Source organism: Hippocampus comes, unplaced genomic scaffold, assembly GCF_001891065.2.
Source record: "Hippocampus comes isolate QL1 unplaced genomic scaffold, H_comes_QL1_v1.1 scaffold157, whole genome shotgun sequence".
Lineage (NCBI taxonomy): Eukaryota > Metazoa > Chordata > Actinopteri > Syngnathiformes > Syngnathidae > Hippocampus > Hippocampus comes.
The window spans coordinates 663,679-675,939 of record NW_017805149.1 but is presented as its reverse complement, the minus strand read 5'-3'; the positions used below and the strand labels follow the sequence as shown (position 1 = coordinate 675,939).

The following is a 12,261-nucleotide window of genomic DNA, read 5'->3' as shown; positions in this document are numbered from 1 at the left end:
GTATTTGAGTTTGGTGACACGTTTGCTCATGTTTATTCATTTTCCTCATTATATATGCATAACATGTACTGTGCTTATAAAATGGACCAAATGTGACATTTGCTGGCATTTGTTGTAAAGTGACTCATTTTAGTCCCCCCCCCCCACCCCAAAAAAAGGAAAAGGCGTTCTTTGTAAGTGGAATTACAGGTCACAGCTGAAGTCTCTAGAAAGTTGTTGCATTGTTTCATTGTAAGCAGATTAGGGACCGTGGCAGCTGAATACGTACATTTCAAAATAGTCCGTTCTTCAACTGAAAGTTCGGCAGCTCCGCCTTAGTATCAGGTGATGCGTCACGTCATGAAAATAATTTCTCCTCTCCTGGCCAAATGTCACAAACGTGTCTGCTATGGTCACACTCAGGTCCCGTAATGCATTTTTGTGCAACTTGGGAGCCATTTGAAGAGGCAAGAAACAGTTGGGTGATAGGTTTTGATGAAGCACTACGGAAAGGTGCAGGATATGGCGAATCGTCTCAAGATATCAAAGAGAGTCCACAGACCAGTAAACCACCTGTGTGTCCGTGGGCCATGTTAATCTCGTGACACTTACCAGATTGAATGAAGTATTGAACTTGTCGAGCAACACTTCCCTTGTTCTAAAGAGTATCTCTGTCAAGCAAGTTTTTTTGTGTGTGTGTGGGGGGGAGGGGTAGTCTTTCCCTGCATGTAAATGGATAAAAAGTTTGATGATAGAAATCAATAGATGCAGTTAACATAGAGTCAAAGCAGTTGAGGACAACTCATGGGGTTCCCCAAGGGTCTGTGCTTGGTCCTGCTTATATTATATATCATTGATATCTGCTGGGGCTGTAATTATTTTTTTCTAAATTCTGTTTGATGATAATATAACTTTATATTGTTCTGGGGAAAATCTCCAGCAGCTTTGGACTACTACTGGAAAAATAATTTGATCTGTTTAAGGACTGGTTTGACACAAACAAATTGTGTTTGATTTTGAATGAAATGAATATTAAACACAACGACAAAATCGTCAACTCAATTTAAATTGGGAGAGTAAATGAAATTTGATTTCTTGGTGTTGTAATGAGGCGGCCCAGTAGTCGAATGGTTAGCACGTCGACTTCACAGTGCAGAGGTACCGGGTTCAATTCCAGCTCCGGCCTTCCTGTGTGGAGTTTGCATGTTCTCCCTGTGCTTGCGTGGGTTTTCTCCCGGTCCTCCGGTTTCCTCCCACATTCTGAAAACATGCGTGGCAGGTTAATGGAACACTCTAGATTGTCCTTCAGTGTGAGTGTGAGCACGAATGATTGTTCGTCTCTGTGTGCCCTGCAATTGGCTGGCAACTGGTTCAGGGTGTCCCCCGCCTACTGCCCGAAGACGGCTGGGTTCGGCTCCAGCACCCGCTGCGACCCTAGTAAGGATAAGGCGGTTCGGAAAATGAATGAATGATGAATGAATGGTGCTGTAAAGAATACAAAACTGTGATGAAAAAAATCACATCAAAAATGAGCGTAGGACGAAAAAACTTTCTGTACTTCTTCCTACTCCTTTGGACACATAGACAGTGTTGACCTATGCCATCCATTGATGACCTTTTCCTTTCGTTCTCCCTGTACCTGCGTGGGTTTTCTCCAGGCACTCTGGTTTCCTCCCACATTCCAAAAACAGGTGTGGCAAGTTAATGGAACACTCGAAACTGTCCCTTGTTGTGAACGTTAGCACGGAGGGTTCGTCTATGTGTGCCCTGCGATGGCCTGGCAACCAGTTCAGGGTATACTACGGCTTACTGCCCTAAGACAGCTGGGATAGACTCCATCACCCCCACCCCTCGCAACCCTTATGAGGATAAAGCAGATCAGAAAATGGATGGTTGGATCTTGTAATATGTTCATATGTTCAATCCATCAATCTGTCAATCGACTCCATCTTGATTTTTCACCACTTTCACTGTCCTGCATCATTGTTGTGTTATCAGGCACAAAATCGTTCAACATGATGTCCCCTACTGGTGATAACTCAGAATTGCTGGCAGAAATCAAAGCCGGAAAGAGCCTGAAACCGACGCCTCACAGTAAAGGCTACACCACGGTCTTTTCCAACAGCGGGCCAACAGGCAACAATGTGAGTCCACGTGAACGGCTAAATGTATCATTGGAAGATTACAGTTACTCAATCAATCATGTGGGTGCATCCCATCCAACCCCGATGAAGTCTACTTGTGATTTTTTATTCCCCTAGGGAAACACTGTATCTCCACCAGAGACTCGCCCTTGCAGTCCGCCACCCAAGACGTCGTCCCCGCTTGCGTCCACTACGTCGGTCGCCTCCCCTCCCACAACGCCGAGTCGCACTCCCAGTCCACCTGGCTCGGGAAGCTTCAGGACCATGTCGGCATCGGCGAGCTTCGAGCAGCTGCACTCCAATTCCGTCATCAACGGGAGCAATGTCGCCGCCGCAGCAGGACCGCAGTCGGGGAGAAAGTCAAGCCTGGCCGACGTGGAGGCGCTCGTCCCCACGCACGACGAGCAGGGGAAAGCGATTCCCGAATGGAAGCGGCAGGTGATGGTGCGAAAGCTCCAGGTCAAAGTGCAAGAGGAGGAGGAGCACAAACGCAAGGTAGGCACGGCGGTTGGCCTTCTCGTCATATTTTAGCTCTCCCATTTGTGACGTAAAGAATTTGAAAGCGCAACATTTCACTGACTCGTTATGCATTACAGTACAATAATGGTAACGGAACTCCACAAATGGGATGTAGCTAGATTTAGAAGTGGGTTTTTGTGACCATGATTTTTGTGTTCATGCATGACATGTCACTTGGATCAAGGAACTTTCCTTTCCTTTACTGATCAATAAATCCAATCAGCATTTAGTTTCCGAAACTAATAGAAAATGGGCCAGACAGAAAAGTAAAATCGTTTTAGTTACTAAATTGGACTGATCACTAATTTTTTTATGATCAAAAAGATTTTCAAATAATGAAGCTGTTCATTACAACTGTAATGATACAAACTTAAGATTCGATTTGTATCTCGATTTCTGATCCTGAGTTTGATAGAGGATTAAAAAAATAAATATAAATGTTTAAAAAATATATATATATAGGTGTGTGCACTGCAAACAAGTTGACGTTAGCCACGGCTGCTACATTAGTAACATAAATTTATGGTATATATAATGTGTTAACATAATATAAAAAAAAATTGATGTCCGTTAAAAAAGAAATAGTTGCCAAACTAGAAATGTTGCCAATTGCGCATTTTTTTCCCTGACACACACACACACACACACACACACACACACACACACACGATGGCGTTTTTTTTTTTCAAGGATCACTTCACTAATATACTGTCGTCAGGCTTACACTGTCAGTTTGACAAATGTAAAAAAAAAAAAAAAAAGTGGGTTTTTTTTTCAATTAAACAAACAAACAAACCAAAAAAAAAACATTTTTCAGAGTAGAGTGTCCGCAATTTGTTCCATGCCCCACTAAAATTAATTTCAGCATGGTGTCTTTGAAGGTGCATTCGCATAATCGACGTGACTGGGGGAAGGTTTTCGAAGCGCTTCCAGCAAATTGTCTGCGTCTTGTCCCCGATGTGATTTCAATCTCTGTTCTCAACCGGGTAGCCAAAATTCTCCCATTCTGCAAATCTGAATAAGCGCGGAGGGTCTGCAGTTTGTCCTCTCCTCACATAATTGAACAGAACTAGCATTAACAGTAGCCACGGTTTTGCTCGCCGCGGTCAGGTGACTGACATTTTTTTTTTGTCTTTTTTTGTGCATGAACTGGCTTACACTCTCCTAGTGTGAATGCTCCGAGTGTTTCTTATTTCTTCAGGATAATGCTGCATGTTTTGCATACGTTTCGCTAGTTTTGAGTCTTTGGAGTGGCGTGAAGATTTGGCTCCACGGCCCATTACAGCAACAAAACACTTCTGGACGAATAGATTTCAAAGAGTGATGATGGAGTGTTTTGTGCTTTCAAGTTGATCCGGCACATGCAGATTCAGTGGTGTGATGTCAAGCCCATTCACACTGCAGTTGAAGCAATCGCATTTCACCAAACACTGAACAAACTGAGAGTGCATTTGAAACATCCAACCCCTGTGGATAAATACGTGACCCAACTTTTGATGCATCTCGTTGTTTGCGTAAAAGTGACGTGGCCGGCAACGCTTTTACTACACCTGATTGAGAGGATTTCATCTCCGTTGCACTACCCAACCACCAAGGCAGGGGATTTATTTTATTTTTTCAATATCACGGGCGGGGGTCAGTGTTGCATTAATTCCGGGCTTCAGCGGTGACCATTCTGATGCGTCCGTCAAGTATCCTCAAATCAGCTAAATTCAAAACAGGTGACATATGCAAATGTACATAACAAATGCAGAGGCTGAATTAAAAAAAAATTAATAAAAATAAGAGGCAGTGCCATTGCACCACTAAATCCATGTCAAGCCAGCGTGTCCTCGAGGATGCGCAATGAACTCGGTGCTGAAGAGTCCATTCCCTCCTCTCCATTTTCTTGTCTCTCGGTCTCCTCTGACCTCTGATTTAGTTTGCGGCGAGTGGGCACTACCATCCTCAGGAATGGCACTACTCCCACCTCCACAATGCTCTTTTGGGACCGTTTGGGGAACTGATGACCGAGGGCGATCTCAACCGCATTGAGAAGCAAATTGAGAACCTGCAGGTGATGCACAAGGTCTCGGAAGTTGAGAAGGAGCTGGAAGAACTCGAGCGGGAGCTGCATCAGCTTCTACCCGTTTCGGCAGCGCTCACTCAAGGACATTTTTCAGTCCATCCGAAGCAGGTGCACGGCCAAGCTGAAGATCTTCCAGCCTGGTGCAGCAAAATTTCGACCTTGCTCAAGAGCATGGCAATCCTCCTCGCCACACTGGGGGGCAAAGAGATTGACATTCTGGAACTCGTAAGCCCCGGAGGTTCTCAAAAAGGGACAAAGAATGCGGCTGCAACTCATCCAGATCCGGCTGCGGTATTTATCGGCCGCTCTCAGTCTTTCTCGACGAAAGAAGAGGTCGAGAAGGAGATGAGGCAGTTTGGTGTATCGGTGAGGAACCTCAAGGCGAATTATGAAATTCCGTTGCAGTCTGCAAATGGCAAAGAAACGAGGGTGTACAAACGCCAGAGCTCACTCCCAGTTGTGAGTACGTCTCAGAATCATCCGGAAACGGTTTGTCAGGATGACGCAGGTTCCCCCGTTGACTGGCCTCAGTCCCGCACTAACCGTTCTCTGCCTTCAAAGGAGGAATCGGTCTTGAAACTTGTTGAGGAGCCAGTAATCGGGGCATCTTATGCGACCACCGAGATACAGGCGCAAACTAAGATTGAAGAGTTTAACCAGGTCCTTTCTGCATCTGCAGACCCCTTTTTAAACCAGCACCACCACCAAACAAGAAGTTTGGAGGTGCAGACGGATCTCAGCTACGTTCAGGAATGCATCGAAACAAGAAAAGAGAGGATCGTCTTCCTGTTTCTCGAACACTGGCGCAAATACACCATCTCGGAATCTGTCAGACGAGGGAACCATCTGGACTTGAGCTGGGAAAACAGCGAGGATGACAAGCTCCTCCTTTTCATGAAGTCCAAGCAGGTGGTGGGGAAACTGATCGGCCACTGGAGGACCATCATGAGCCAGGTGCCCAGTCGCCAAATTCGCAGGCTGAGTCGAGCTCAGATGATCTACTGGCCGGAACACTTCTTGCCACACATCAACGGCTCACCCGTGAGCTACGAAAGCCTGACGCTTGATCTTTTCATGCTTGGATACTTCCAGCTGCTGGAAATGAACTTGTCGCGCGACGAGCGCAAATTCCGCCACCTCCTGTGCTACGAGATGTTTGATCGTCTCGGTCGGCATCGCTGGGAGATCATAAAGCAGTTTCACAAGGAGGTCCTGGGGCAAGTCGAAAGAGGAACGAGAGACTGGGCGGATGGTTTTGAGGACGTCAAGCTCAAGTACTTTGGCGACGCGGATGACGAGGGAGGCGTGATGTCGGCCTCTCTGCATTCCGCGTCTCCCGAGGTGGCCTACATTCCCACGGAGGAGTCCCATCCGCCGCCGCCTTGTCATCCTCCGCCCCCTCCGCCTCCAAATGCACGTCCCACTCCGACGTGCGCTCCTCGATTAGATCCGCGCTTTGCGTCGCCCGATGCGGCCCCGGACGGTGCGCTGGACACCGGTCGATGTGCGTCAATTAAAAATCTTGAGAGACTTCAGGAGACGGCGGGAAGCCATGAAGTCGCTGCAGTCGAGGGTGCGGCTGTTAAGACCACCGCAGAACCGGTTCATAAAACTCCAAGTCGAGAAAAACGCGATTCCATTCAAGTGATCTATGAACTCAAGGAGTTTAGTAATGAGGAGATCATTCGGTACATTGATCGAAGCTTCGCCTTCTGGAAGGAAAAGGAAGCGGAGCTTTTTGCCATCTGACACGTCTTGACTAACACATCCACGTTCGAGCAGACGGAAAATGCAGGATCGGTCAAATGAACGTGCACTTTTTAGTCACTTGAGAAAAGAAAGCAATTGGTTGTTTGCTTTAGGCCGCGTCACATGAGGTACTTACAGTAAAAGAGGCACAGGGCGACCTCTCAGCTGTACTGGATGAAAAGAAATTCCATGGTGTCAAAAGTCACAAAAGTTTTGCACGCATTGGGAACGTATTCCATAAAGAAGGGATAAAACAGAAGAAATGGTACACTTGTGAAAAGTTTGATTTGCCATACACGTGCTTGCTTTAGATCAGCGGTCCCCAAACTTTTTTGCCCCCTGAACTGTTTTAATGTCGGACAATATTTTCAGGGACTGGCCTTTAAAGGCCGGATAAATACAACAAAATCTCATATGACCTGCATAAAAACTGTGGTATTTTATAAACGTAATAATAAACACGAATCGTGACACGAGGACACGTCCTATCTGCTTGCTATGTTAACGTTTAGATGTGCCTTCAAAATAAGATACACGGCGAATACAAAGTGCATGAAAAATACGACTCACCATCGCCGCATATTATGCAGGGTGGGCTTGGTGCGTGAGAATATCCCGTGAAGATAAATCCGTATTTTAAATCAGACTCCTGATACTATCTATTAAATGTCGCCTTCTTTTTCTTGGAAGTCGTCGACTCCTCTTCTGTCTCCCCTTTTCCCCTTTCCAAAGAAACTTTGCAAAGACGTTTGGTTTTTTTTCCTCATTTTGCTAGCCCCCGGGTTTCATTTTAGCGGTAACCTATCACGTGACTGAGAAGCGCGCCTTCACCTGCGTCAAGCGTGACATACTGTAGACGGACGTAAAAGACAATCCGGCAAATTTTCAAAATAAAACATCTTTCAGATTCTGAAATGTCTAAAACGAAAGTCATGTAAGTTATTTATTCTTTCTGTGTGGCCCGGTACCAAATGACCCACGGACCGGTACCGGTCTGCGGCCCGGGGGTTGGGGACCCTGCTTTAGATCATAGCTGTCGAACTCTGGTCCTTGAGGGCCACTATTCTGCATGCAAAACGATCAACTCATCAACAAGCTGTGGGAAGCCTGATCATGATCCCGATCGTTTGAATCGGGTTCGTTGGAGGAGGGAGGCATCAGAAACAGGCCAGACAGGGGCCCTCGAGAGCTTCGATGGTCTCTGTAAGGTTGCTTTGTACAACCAAATTCAAGACAGCAAATAGCCTCGCCAGTCTGCAACGCAGGAAAGAAAGGTTTCATCTTAAAAGCGGTTTGGTTGACATAACATTTCCAACTATTGTGAGTGCTCCTGAGGGTTCTCCAGTCACATAAGGCGAAAAGACAATGTCAATCTTTTTTTTTTTTTTTTAACAGATTTTATTTGAAATGTTTGACCGGGAATCATAATTTAGCTCTTGAACATGCAGCGACACTGTTTCATGTACAAAATGTCTGACTTGGCATTAGAAAATCTTTTTGAGAGTCCAAGATCCACCCTGAGATCCATTTTACATTTTAAGACTCATTTTGCATCATTTGTGTGGTTCGAGAGATTTGAACATGTGTTCGTATTTTGCTGTTATAAATAAAGTTGTTTGCATTTTTTTTTTCTGAATATGTTATCTCATGAGCTCTTGTGATCAAGCACGACAGTATAGATTCTCCACTAGCTTCCTAAAATATCGGTCTAGGTCTTTTTTTTTTTTTAATTTAATTTTTTTTTCTTTTTTTACCAAAAAAAGACAGAACTAAATAATGAGTATTTTTAAAAACAGAAAGGGAGAATCAAATGATCTGTTCCAGTTAGGCTTCTAAGGTTAGATGTCAGCAGAGGTGGCTTGTTTTAGGAAGAGACAATTTAGACAAAAGGCAAACAAAAAAAAAACGATCTGTTTATAAAAAAAAACAAAAAAAAACAAAAACAAAAAAAGGGTTGAGGCCATTATTTTAGGAAGGGAGTAGGATTGTCAATGGAATTCGGTCCAATAGAAAGACATGAGATGTTATTGAACTGTTGGCATTGAAGTGTAAAGTCCCAAACTTTTGTCGCTGCGTCTTCCGGCATTGAGATTACCTTCAAATAACCCTCTTAGCAACTCCCGCTGTCGTGCTATTTTTGGCTTGGAAGCCATAAGGAGGTTACAGTGACCCTTGATCAACGGCAACTTCACAAATGGGAAAGCAAACAATATTAGTTATGTTAGCGAAGGTTGAGAACAGGTTGCGAGTTACATTTGACCAAATTTACAAACAGACATGAACTGCATTAGCGAATATCGTATGAAAGAATTCATTCCATGCATTCGAGAATCACTGGAGGGTCACGAGATGCATCGCAGTGAGTCCATCTTGGATAATTGAACACCGTAGAGTTCACATCGAAAAAGATCCAAATAGGAAGCAAATGTGACTCTTGCACTTTGTATAAGGGGGACTTTTGGTCAAGCGTTTTGTTATGATTTTAAGTGAATGAAACATAACATCACAATTAGATCCCATAACGCACTAATTTGGGATCGCTTGCAACTTCAACTGACTCACAGCAGAACACCAAGTAGTCAAATTCCATTGACGACAAAATATTCAACGTTCGATCGCATGAGCTGCAAATTCATCGGCTCTATTTCTTTTTTTTTAATTTGCTTTGCTGTTTTTTTTTTTTCTTAAATTCCCAGGGGAATCATGAAATATTCATGACATAGATAATCTTACCTGGATTCCTTTGCCAAGACAAGTGAAACGCTTAAACAGGAGAAATGCACGGGAGGTAATGTATCTTGTCAGGTCAAAACAGAGAATCCAAGATGGCTGCCCTATTTGCCGTGGCTCCTCACATTACAATTAAAAAAAAAAAAAGGACAATAGGCTCCAGTTACTCAGAGAAAACGTCATGTGTTGACTTAAGAGAAACAGGAGAGGAATACCGAATAATGTCCTCTGTTTGCTGCATGCGGAACATATGCATACACACGCAGCCGCTTTGAGCAGTCTTCCGTCGAGGCTTTTTCAGATGAGAGAGTGCACAGTAGTTGAACACAAGGTTAAACATTGGTATCACCCGTTGATTCTTCTCTCTGCAAAGGTTTACCATCACGTCAGCTTCTTCACACACACGGCAGAGAACTAGTAAGCGTATGTATCCAACCATTAGGGGGGCATCCAAGAAGTAATTGGCTTTGAATTATGCGTGACGGGTTTCTGACTTCAAAATGAAACGCAAATATATTATTATTTATATGGGAGTTTAAAATAAGAAACAAAAATGCAATGCGGCATCACTATTGAAATTTTAAAAGGGCGCATTCAATGAAAGGCACTTTCATTTAAGCAGCGGGGGAGGGGGGTCGCCAATGCGGTGCCCGCGGCCACCGGGGGAGCCCTCAAAGACTACATGAGTAATAATAGCTCCCCGGTGATGAGACACTGTGACTCTCCAGGAATATTGTAGAATCGTCCTCCCGAAAAAGATACCAGAGGGGCGGAGCAAGACAAAGCACGCGTGCAGGCGGACGGCGCCAGGACGTACTCACACGATATTTGTCGTTCTGCTGATCTTGGCAGGCTGACGAGGAAGCGGCACGCCTGGCATCCATGCCCGCCTGGAGGAGAGACATGATGAGGAAGAAAATGGACGAAGAGAGGTGAGTAGCGAAGCTCTGTTGCTGACCAGAATCGTACTCTGGCAACCGATGCTTGAAAATGACCAGCTCTACGTGATTCCGGATAGACGGGCGGACAGAAAGGAATTGGGTGTCCATGTGGCACATACACCACGTTTCAATTCATGCAAATGTTTTTCTCCGATTTTTATGACTCGTCAATGCAAATGGCACTAAGCATAATTTTCAAGTCATCCTCTATCGAGCCATCCATTTTCCGATCCGGTTTATCCTCACACGGGTCACGGGGCACGCTGGAGCCTATCCCAGCTGTCTTCGGGCAGTAGGCAGGGGACACCCTGAACTGGTCGCCAGCCAATCGCAGGTCACACAAAGACGAACAACCGTCACACCTGGGGACAATTTAGAGTGTTCCATTAAGCTGCCACGCATGTTTTTGGAATGTGGGAGGAAACCGGAGTACCGGGAGAAAACCAACACAGGAAGGCCGGAGCCGGAATCGTGCTAACCAGTTGGGCCTCCCCAAGTCATCAACCGTGAATGTTTTTATGCAAGTGATAACAGTCTACTTTTCAAAAAGTAAAAACATATTTTTTGTTGTTATTTATTATTTACTATTATTATTATTATTATTTTTGTTAAAATTCCCCATCCCAAAATTATTCACAGCGAGACACTTTATAGGTTGCCGGTATTAAGAAGCGAAAGTCATCATTTGTTGAGTTTGCAACACCGTGAGGTCATATTTACTGAAATCAAAAGCTATTTCAATCCAAAACATCTTAACAGGTGATGTCAAGTTTTAACAGAGCAACCTAGCAGCTTAGTGAATCTTTTTGGACAGTTTCCACTTGAATTTCTTTCCAAGATGTCTGAAATGATGCTGTCAAAAAAAGAGGACCTGTGTTGACCTTGGATGTTTTTGATTGAATATATATAAATGTCTAAAATGCTGTGCATAGTCATTTGGAATGGTGCTTTTTTTAATTTTATTTTTATTTTTTTTAAGAGCCAGTGTTTCCTCATGGGGGGGTATATATTTGGGTATGTTGGGGAGGAGGGGGGGGGCTCCTCTTTTATGTTGTGAGTTGAAATTGTTTTAACTGTACAGCACTTTGAGTTGCATCTTTTATGGATGAAAAGTGCTATTTAAATAAAGTCTGATTGATTGATATGAACAAAAACTACGTTTTAAATTTTTGAAAAAAATACTGTTGTCACTTGAAGGGTTGTTGAGAAACATTCAAATTTTTCTCTCGCACATTTGCATAATAATTTGGAACACGGTGTCAACCATACTTCAAGACTTCTATCGGTGTTTCTGTACATGAGACAGATTCCATCAATTTGAAACTTTTATTGTGTATGCCACCCGATTATGAAGTCGAAATGTATGCCGGTTGTACTATTTGTAACCCTGTAAATTCTTTTTGATATTTACACCCTTTCCTCTTGTGCTTATGCCCTCCTGGTGTGACAGGGAGCAAAAGAGGTAAGAAAAACACATTTCGATTTCTATACATACACACATGATCATTCACAATAGTGCCTATTGAAATGTATGATGGCTCCCCAGATTGTCCGTGACTGTAAATGCTTTCGCTAACTGCTATTATATAATACGCACGATTAGGAATGCTAACTGTACAGGATAGCATATCTACATCCTAGAGTATATCCATTTAAAAATTCAACTGCACTAGGAAACAATATTCTGTACCTGGGATATTTTTATATCCCCTTATCCACATTGAGAAAGAAATGTGCACGATAGCTCCAAAACGTTTCCTTTTAGCAGCACGTGAATGTTAATACTCAAAATAGATACAATAGGCCAATTTCTCAGGCTAGCGAGCAAATGATACCATGTTGGATCTTAGTCCTGATTCGTAGATCCATATCGGTAAAAATGACATTTCTTAAAAATTTTTACGGCTACTTCGAAAAGGCAGCGGCATTGTGATGACGTCATTTGGCCAGGCAGTCGAAGCAGTGTGATTAAAAAGTTGCATAATTTTTTTTAAAAAAATTTTGATGAGGCGGAATGCAAATGTATTTTACTTAAAAGTTAAAAACAACTGAACCGTACTTGACGAATGAACTGAACTAGTTGAAAATATGTTTGAGTCACTGTAACATTACAGTACTGTACTGTAGATGC

The 12,261-nt window shown here is 43.6% G+C and overlaps 2 protein-coding genes across 4 annotated transcripts in view; both read left to right on the top strand.

Annotated features, from left to right (window-relative positions):
- The window catches only part of espn (espin), a 39,246-nt gene that overhangs the window by 25,099 nt on the left and 1,886 nt on the right, over positions 1-12,261 (top strand). For 2 of the 3 annotated variants that reach the window (XM_019868045.1, XM_019868047.1), the window contains 4 exons: positions 1,978-2,123; positions 2,241-2,618; positions 10,042-10,121; positions 11,581-11,592. In XM_019868045.1, the coding sequence (XP_019723604.1) occupies positions 1,978-2,123; positions 2,241-2,618; positions 10,042-10,121; positions 11,581-11,592 (616 nt within the window). Of the gene's footprint in view, positions 1-1,977; positions 2,124-2,240; positions 2,619-10,041; positions 10,122-11,571; positions 11,593-12,261 lie in introns of all 3 variants that reach the window. The other variant, XM_019868046.1, reaches the window with a different exon arrangement.
- On the top strand, positions 4,123-6,972 carry LOC109514723 (espin-like protein). Its single transcript, XM_019868059.1, has one exon. The coding sequence runs from the start codon at positions 4,648-4,650 to the stop codon at positions 6,457-6,459; it is 1,812 nt and encodes a 603-aa protein (XP_019723618.1). The 5' UTR covers positions 4,123-4,647; the 3' UTR covers positions 6,460-6,972.